At 34.5% G+C, this 9557-nt stretch overlaps 1 protein-coding gene across 1 annotated transcript; it reads left to right on the top strand.

Moving 5' to 3' along the window:
- The first annotated feature begins 1808 nt into the window (after nt 1-1808).
- On the top strand, nt 1809-8741 carry tmem208 (transmembrane protein 208). The gene is made up of 6 exons (XM_007235820.4): nt 1809-2023; nt 5547-5642; nt 5737-5790; nt 7482-7618; nt 7730-7814; nt 8551-8741. Exons 1-6 carry the CDS (start codon nt 2018-2020, stop codon nt 8686-8688), a joined length of 516 nt encoding a protein of 171 aa, XP_007235882.1. The 5' UTR covers nt 1809-2017; the 3' UTR covers nt 8689-8741.
- The last annotated feature ends 816 nt before the right edge of the window (nt 8742-9557 follow it).

Below are 9557 nucleotides of genomic sequence, written 5' to 3'. Positions count from 1 at the left end.
GAAAGCCTGTGATTGTTTTAAATGACTTTTTGCTTATTTTATTTTTTTCTTATTTTATTTTTTATTTTTTTTTATTTTTTTTTTGTTTATTTATTATTACTTTTTTAATGTTTTCTATTTTCATTCATGTTCTTAGTTCTATTATTCATTTAATAATTTCTTATCATTTTTAACATTTTACTTTACTTTTACTATTATCTTTTTTCTTATTTTATAATTGTTTTTACTTTTTATGTGTCAAATTTGTTTTTATGGTATTTTAGAATTTTCTGCTTTACAAATATATTTTTATTAAATGTTGATTTAAAATTATTACTTTTTTATTTTATTTACTATTTTATTTCTTATTATTTCTAATTTATTATTAAATGTGTTCAATCCCTTTAATGTTACAAATGCTCGGCAACATTGTAAATGAGGGTCACCCTCAATGTTTTTCCCGAGTGAAAATAAAGGATGATTGCTTTTGCCTTTTGAATTAGCATTTTACATTTCATCACAATACATCGGAGATGTATATTCAGAGAGAGTAAAAATTAAAATGTAAAAATTTCAACACAGCATAGTTTTTTAAATGTGAGCTTATTAAATGTGGTTTATTAAAGATTGAACATACATGTTATAATGTGGCCATAATCAATGTTGATTCACTTTTCAAAATCATCAAAATCCAACTTTGATTCAATCATAACATCAAAATTAATTCAATTTTGATTCATCCTTGAAAAGACAGCTGGGTCACTACACATTTTGGATGTGTTTAATACTTTTACTCTGATATATTGTTTATTTGCTGCATCGTTGCTAGTTACAATTATAAAAATGTTAGGAATCATTCTAAACCCACATTATCACTAAAGTCAGAGTGGTTGATGCTCTGCACTGGGTTCACCGGGTTTGATGAAGCTGCTCATCATTGAGTAAATCAAGAGATCAAGCTGATCTTAAAAGAAGATCTCGCTGCTCCAGTTCTGCCTTTCACTCTTATAATTAATCACTGCTTTCTGTAATAATTAGACTAATAACACAGTACTGTACTTGCAATAATTAAATACAATAAAATATTGAATACTATTTATATTACTTCCACTTAAGTGTGGAGCTTAAAGAACACTTATTTTCTATCACTATTTGATAGAGCACTTGTACTTTAACTTTGTGTCTCTAGTATTTTACATGACTGATCACTACAGACCTCCAAACTTTATGTTGCCTTCATATTAGCTCAAAAAGAGTATAATGTAGAGAACTTTATGGAATGGGTTTCCACATATAAGCAGCTCCATCTAAGCCATATATCATCAAATGCCAAAGAGGCGAGCAGATACTTTTGGCAATATAGTGTAGATACTCAAACAGACCAACCTCTTTACTACACTCTTTACTATAATACATTTATACTTTATTTTATTTTGAAAAGCTCACTTCCGCATTAACCAATTTTACATAAATTCACGTTTTAAGTTTTTTTTATTGGAATGTGTGGCTTTAAAAATACTTTTTTTAAGTAACAGAGCGTGATCAGATTTTAAAAAATAATAATCAATTAGATCACGATAATATTTTAGGTAATTAGTAACAGAACAATGGGATTGTGACAGGGGCGGTTTAGACATTTGTCCAGTTTAGTTATATTTTAAGTCGATTTTTAATTAAATGTTTTTTTTTCCTTTAATGACACTTTTTGTCTTGTTAACACAATGCTTTTGTTAAATTATTTACTCAATTCTAAGAATTAATAGACGTTTGAAATTTTTGCAGTTATTTAATAAATCTTGGATTAATATGGCTTTTATTTTGAAAAGCTCACTTCCGCTGTCCAACAGGCTGCTGTTGCTGACTTCACACAGCTGCCAGCTAATGTGTTACTGTAGTGTGGTAGTTATTTTACACTGCGGGTAATATTTTAAATATTATTTGGAGTTTATTTGTTTATGGTGTAAGTTAATTGTGGTAGTGCTCTGTTGTAGCCTGTAGATCACATCACACCACAGGAATTAACAGAGAAAGTGGATCAATGGCGGTAAGTACACTTTAACTCCGCTTAGCCTTACCAGCTAATATTAACTTATAACGTGTACGTTTTTAATGTAGTAAGTAAATAACATTTTATTACAAACATTTCATATAAAACATAATTTTGAATCAATATCATCAAATTAATCAGATTGGTCGTCAGAGATCAGTGTTGTTTCAGTGCATTAGAGATGGAAAAATTAACGTTAATTCAAAAATACAGTATTTTTGCTATCTGGATAGTGACTCCTAGGTTAACAGGCTGAGAAAAAACTTTAACAGGTAAAATAGATGTATTTATTCATCATTCATTTAGACAACAAAAAAAATCATTGTCTTTGTTTTAATCTGTTTTAATGGCCACTTTATTCTACAGTGGTACCTGTGCATATAGTTTAATAATTAACAGTTAATTTAAAAAGAGGCAGTTTGAGGGACACTTATCTGATAGCAAAGGTTACTTGATTCAACATTTATCCCTTAATGCATTGAAACAACATTGATCGCCAAAGACAGAATTGATTTATTTGTGCACATAAATGTTTATGTTGATTTAGCATTGATTCAATGATATATTATTATGTATATATTGTTTGTATTAAACCTCTTGTTGATAATGTCTTCTATAGTTCTATAGTCCTATAGTTCTTGCTATTGTAGAAAGGAGCATTTAATTAACAATAGTGTCCGTTTGTGTTAGTAATTCTGTTATTGCTCTTTGCTATCAGGGTCAGTAGCTTTATAGAATAAAGAATGTTTTCTACCCGTTTCCAAACACAAAAGTACAATATTTTATTCATTTTCTAATCTATACATTGTACTGTTGCACTATTGTTGCACTACTGTTGCACTACTGTTGCACTATTGTTCTGTCTACACTGTGTTTATGTGCACCATGGTCCTTGGAGGAACGTTGTTTCGTTTCACTGTGTACTCTGTATATAGCTGAAATGACAATAAAAACCACTTTGACTTTGACTTTGACTTTGACATATCTGTGTAAATCAAATGCTGAGTAAAATCTTACACTAAAAGATGGTAACTTCTGCCCTCATTCAGTTTTGATGTAATCTTGGCTCTGCTTACCTGGTTATTAAAGTGCAGCTACAGAGAAAAGTGCAGTACAGTGCACTAGGCGTGTCATGATAAATTTATTGATTTATTGTGCAATCAGTGGATATGAACTCAATATTTCTGTTGAAATTCCATTGTGTTTCCTTTCATGTTTGTTAACATTTAAATGAAGTTCATTAATATTTTGGCCCGTCACACAGTGACTATTGCATCACAGTATACACAGACTGGACCTTGAGGATTGGGCTCGTAAAAAAGTGTGTAAAAAAAGTGTGATTGCATTATTATGATTTTATTTTAAACTAGAACAAATATAGTTAGTCTCAGTTATAGTTATTGGTACAGGCCTGTACAGTGGAGAGTAAAAGAGAGGCTGTTAACTGATATAAGTTGGGCTACCACAATCTTCACTTTCTTGTGTTTAAAACACAACCTACTTTTAGGGTTGGCTAATGTTTAACTATCCTAGCAGTGCAGGGTTTCTATACTGGGCACAGAGTTAAGTTTGCATGTGGCAGAAGCTTTTTTACTGGTTCACTGTTGCTGAACTATCAACTACAGTTGTTTCAGCTTGTGGGACTTTGTGTTTAAAATCCACTTTAAGAAGTCTGTTAATGCCAGCTCTGTTTCATGCCTCCTGACCACCAGAGCAGTTAGGTAATGACAATCCCAAACAAGCATGTTTGAGACTTTCTCATTCTCTCATAATGCTCCCTACTCACTCCGCCTACTCACTCCCCCTACTCACTCCCCCTACTCACTCCCCCTACTCACTCCCCCTATTCACTCCCCCTATTCACTCCCCCTACTCACTCCCCCTACTCACTCCCCCTACTCACTCCCCCTACTCACTCCCCCTACTCACTCCCCCTATTCACTCCGCCTGGCGAGGTTGAGGGCTGTCCCAGTGTAATTAGGGTGGGGGGGTGGGGGGGGGGTGGCTATAAAACTCTGCAATTGCGAGTCAGCACAACTACAGCACTGTGCAGAAAGAGAAACAGATCAGAGAAAACATCTTACCAATGCGAGTTCCCACAATATTTGCAGTAAAATATTACATTAGGCTACATTAATAAGGTGTAGGCAATTTTAGACACGTTCTTCTTCAGTGTTTTAAACAAAGTGATGGAATGTGTGATTGATAAACTGAAAATAAATTTACCCTTAATAAGGATAATGAGGGTAAAAAGAGCCACTAAACCCTAAAACATATTTTGTCCATTAATAGCTGAAATTTATTCCTTTGACTAAACATACCAGTCCTGCTTACATTTTTTATAACTCTTTCCTCAACTTTAAAGCAAAAATGCTTTTATTGGGGTCTTTCTGCCTCTGCAGTGCATCTTAGGTCAAACTGTGCTATAGGCGAGGATTATGAGTTTGTGTACTTTGGTATGCAGATACATCACAATATGCAGATCAGACAATAAATAATACCTCCCCACTGCTGACATCCAATAATCTGCGGCTCACATCTCGCTATCAGAGGCACGATGCTGCTACAGCTCAGCCAATCAGCTGTCCCTCCTGCCCTGCCCCTAAACCCATACATCACCCCTTCCCAAACTACCCCTTCCATGTTTAGGCTTTTTTTTAATTTAAGCTGAGGGTAGGGTCAAAAATAAAAAACCAGAGGGTAACCATAATGCCAGGTGAGAAAAGCGTCTTTCTGTAGCCAAGGTGAACAGAAGTTTTTTCTTTCCTTTTATAAGCAAAGAGACAACTGATGTCATGTTGTCATTTTGTAGCTGGCAGCGATTGTTTTTGCCCATATTTGGGGTTTTGTGGCTGAGCTGAAGGCACAATGAATGTGCTTTTCTCATATGCTAGAACCCTGTACATTTTTTATTTTGTGTACATTTTCCTTCTAAACATCACTGGATCCTCTGAATTACGAGACTATTTAAAAGTAGTAAATACAAAAAAAGGCTACAAATGCAAGCTAATGCTACTGCACTAGTTAGCAGCACAATCATCTAAGGTTACTGTAAATAAATGGAAGAGTTTTAATCACCCAAATAAACAGTTTTCAGGAGAGACATCTGTGTAGATTAACATTTATTGCTTGTTTGACTTTAAAAGAAAAGGTAAGACCTGCTAAATTAGAAGAAAAACATGGCGAAACCACTGTTCCTTACTAGTGTCGAATAAAATGCGCCTGCCATTATGTATGAAAAAAGATGAAAACCAGAAAATAGACATACATTAATATTCACCTTATAATCCTAAATAAACTGTTATAAACTGTTTTCTTTTCCTGCTACTGTATCTTGCACATCTGCTTAACTAATGCTATGTAACTTTAGTTATATTTGTGTAAAATTCTGTAATATTCTGTGTTTAAGCTTCTTCTGAAAAGATACATTTGTACAGCATGGTCAGGGCTTTAATAAATGAATGAATAGTGATTAGATGTAATGCAACATTAATAATTTGTTGTAATTGTCGTTTCTCAGCCTAAAGGTAAGGTTGGAACCAAAGGAAAAAAGCAAATCCATGAGGAAAATGAAGCCACTCTGAAGTTCTACACAAGAGTCATATTGGGAGCCAACGTAAGACTGATGTAATGCTCTATTGATCACTTTTTTTTATCATAATTAAGATTTTTATGCTGAGTTTGCTTTTATCTCATTTCTCATTTTACAGACAATTTATGCAGCAGTAAATCTTCTTTTCTATGATACTTCATTTGGGACATGGGTAAGTACACTGTGGATAAATGAAAAGTGATCTAGTTTAAAAACTAGGGCAAATTGTAAATATGTTTTTTTTGCCATCACATTATTTGCCAGACAATTAAATTGTTCTATTGTATAAGTGTATTGTATTGTATTGTAGTTTTTATTATGAATAAAAGTATTTATAAAAGAGAGTCACACATACCAGATGTGTATATTAGGTGGTCATGTGCTACACAATGTTTTAATTTGAGATGTAAATATTATCAGAATTCAAGATATATTTGATAATACTTGAGAGAAAAAAAAATTGTGCATCATATATAATTTTTATGCTTATTAGTTGGGGTGGGAATCACAGGGCTTCACGAATATTTTATCACTATACATTGCCCAGCATAACAATGATATCCCCAATTCACTCCAGCCGAGAACCGAACCCGGGCCATCTTGCTGTGAGGCAACAGCAGTTATTTTAAATTTTGTGTCATTCTTGAGGGACTGGCAACACTTCACCGACCAATCATCGTCCGCATCCTTGTGTGAGTTCGTAGGTCATCGCGGGGAAAAGCATAAAGTATGTCAATCATGGCTACAAAAGCACTTATCGTGATGGTAGTAGTGCTTTTGTGCTCAGAAAAACAGGGGGACAAATGACTGTGGGCATTCCTGGGTGACCCAAATGGACATTACATGCTTTTTGTACTTCAGAGAGAACTTAAGGTATGGTAATGATTAGGGGTGGGCGATATGGCTCTAAAATAATATCACAATATTTCATGGTATTTTCACGATAACGATACTTTTGGCGATATGACTAAACACTGAATTAGAAAAATTATTAAGAATTTTATTATTGCATGCAATATGATATGGCTAACTGAGATATAAAAAAATATATCGGATTTGTAACAGAAGTCAATGATCCAGAATGTTGTAATGCACTCCAAATATCTCCATATATCCAGGATTAAAGTAAAATAAATGATACTAGACAGATATAATCTGTCTCTGGTAGATATATAATAGGAAATGTAAAAAGTGTGATTTTTTTTTTTTTTTTTTAGCTAAAAACGGCAAAAAAGTAGTACTTTGATGTAAAAATTAGGGGAGGGTGATATGGCTCGATATTTCAGGGTATAATATCGTTCACCATATTCAAAATGTTTGGCGATATCACGTACGATACGATATGGCACACCCTATGTAAAGATGTAGCTACTTAGGTTTCAGTGAATTAAATAGATTATTAGATGATTATTAGATTATTCTTCTGTTTTACTGGTCCAGCAAAACCGCTTTCTTTTCTCATGTTTACATCTGTGCGCCACAGAACGCTGTACACAGACCATCTGTTGTACTGTTGTGCGGAAATCTGACTCCTCTTGGCGTGCAGGTGCGTCACGCAGCAGTATGGGTACAACAGATTACGATGCTTTACGATTCTTTATCTACTTTAACTGTAGATAAAACCTTATTTATAAACACAAATACAAGCTATCCGAAGTGGTGCTGGCTTGTGAAGGGGAGTCAAATTCTGGCAGAAAGGTAGAATTTGGTACAACACCTGGAAAAGCAATTCAACAAACTGACAACATCCTGCAAACCAATTAATGTGCAGTATTGAAAGAATTTTAAATCTACTGATCTGATGAAGAATTTAACACTTTCTGTTCTCTACAGCTGAACTTGCTGATGTGTTTTCTGTTTCAGTTCCTCTTTCTGTTTGCGCTGGTCGTCTACATCGGCAGCTACAGGTCCATGGCTGCCATGGCTAAACCAGCATTCGATAGTGATGGAAGCTTACTAGATGGAGGAATAGACCTCAACATGGAGCAGGGCATGGCGGAGTAAGTGCCATCTTTCTGCAATCTTCTCCTTTATTACATCTAGATTACTTAAACCTTTATTACTTTGGCTCTTTGTTCTAGTTTAAGTATTTGATTTCTATTTACTTGCAGGCACCTTAAGGATGCTATCTTGCTAACAGCTATAGTTCAAGTCCTCAGTACCCTCTCGTCCTACTTCTGGTATCTCTGGCTTTTGGTAAGACTCACATTTTGCTGTTTTTTTTTTTTGCTCAGCAGAACTAGAATATTTCCTCCTGGATAATTCAGTAACTTTTGATATCACAAATAACAGTACTTACGACAGTATTAAACTTTGTAAAATGTTAAATGACACTAGGAAATACATTATTACACAATACTAAATTTTAATGTTTAAGAATGTTGTAAATAATGAATTGAGACATTAGTAAAAAAAACATTGTAATGATTGTAACCTGCCATCAGCTACCGGAGCCCTGAGAGAGCACAATTGGTCTTGCTCTCTCTGGGTGGGTACAGTAGATGGCGCTCTTTCCCCTCATCACTCCTCTGTGAGCTGATGTATCAGAACCGAGTCGCTGCGCTTTCCTCCGAGTGCAGTTTAAAAAAAAAGGCGGAGTCTGACTTCACATGTGTCGGAGGAGGTGTGTGCTAGTCTTTACTCTCCTGGTGTGTTGGGGCATCATTAGTGATAGAAGGTGTCCTAATGAGTGGGTTAGGTAATTGGCTGTGAGAATTGGGGGGAAATGGGAAAAATGTAGAAATAAAATTATAAAAAAAACAAAAAAACATTGTCAAAATAAATATTGTATTAACTAGTGTCAATTAATTAATAGTTAAGACGTATTTTTTTAAAATAAAGTATTGTTCATTTCCTATGATATCTACTCTAATCTACTCTTATTGTAAACTGTAATTTTTCTTTTATTTATTTTCACTTTTCTCTAATTCAGGCTCCTGCACGGGCTTTGCAGTTACTGTGGGTGAACTTCCTCGGTCCCTGGTTTTCTGCGGAGTCGTCAGTTCCCCAGGAGGAGGTCAATGAGAAGAAGCAGAGACGACAAGAAAGACGGCAGATGAAGCGATTCTAGTTTTTTTATTTTTAGATCTTATGTGTAGAAATAAACAGAGACTTTCAAGATTATTTTTGTGTCCGGATCCAGGCATTTATATCTTCTGTTTACTGATTTATTTTCATTTCATGTTTTTTTTTTTCCTGTTAATTTACTGTGCTTTACACCTCTTACTTTTCTTTCACCTTTTATGTCTTACTCAGGGGTCAACCCACAAATGTGGAGTGTTGGTAAAAATATTACACTTTTCATATTAAAACTCCAAAAATCATGCATGTTCACACGGATCACTGATAAGCTGATACTCTTACATCATCTGGCCAGCCAGCTATATAGGCTATCATCTGTATAACCGTGTTCCTTTGGCTTTAGATACCGGCATGCACTAGCTCAGAATGTTAACAGCAACAAGACTTGTGGAAAAGCTTAAAGGTGAATATTTTTATACAAGGAAATATTGAAACATGGACATGCATGCTGTGTAGCTACACAGTGTGAACTGCAAATGCAATTTTTACTAAATTAATATATACATATATATATCTTTGTGAAAAATGTTTCACAGATGTCATGTTGCAGTAACAATATTTCATAATCGGTTGATAATAAATTGGCAAACATTTCACTCAGTTGCACAAGTTTCTTTTCATGATTTTGAGTGCAGTGTTCGGTTGATCTTGGTAGTTTGAGGGTGCACTAAATGAGATACTTCAGACTTTCTTTAGAAGACTGTACTCTGTACAGATGAAACAAAAATAAAGCCTTGTATCAGCTATACAGATGTTTATGTCTGCAGACAGTATTGCACATCGCTGAGGGTTACACTAACAGTGTGCTGAGATCTGTTGAAGGAGATTTTAAAGACCCTGTCAACCTACAGGTCCTTC

The sequence above is a fragment of the Astyanax mexicanus genome, chromosome 16, assembly GCF_023375975.1.
Source record: "Astyanax mexicanus isolate ESR-SI-001 chromosome 16, AstMex3_surface, whole genome shotgun sequence".
NCBI lineage: Eukaryota > Metazoa > Chordata > Actinopteri > Characiformes > Acestrorhamphidae > Astyanax > Astyanax mexicanus.
Note: the sequence above shows the minus strand (reverse complement) of the source record. Positions and strands in the feature narration are given on the sequence as shown.

What these genes read in the sequence shown, in the direction of transcription:
- tmem208 (XM_007235820.4), top strand. An exon ending in GAGTCATATTGGGAGCCAAC is followed by an intron (nt 5,643 to 5,736) that starts GTAAGACTGATG and finishes CTCATTTTACAG; the next exon opens with ACAATTTATGCAGCAGTAAA. An exon ending in TCTGGTATCTCTGGCTTTTG is followed by an intron (nt 7,815 to 8,550) that starts GTAAGACTCACA and finishes TCTCTAATTCAG; the next exon opens with GCTCCTGCACGGGCTTTGCA.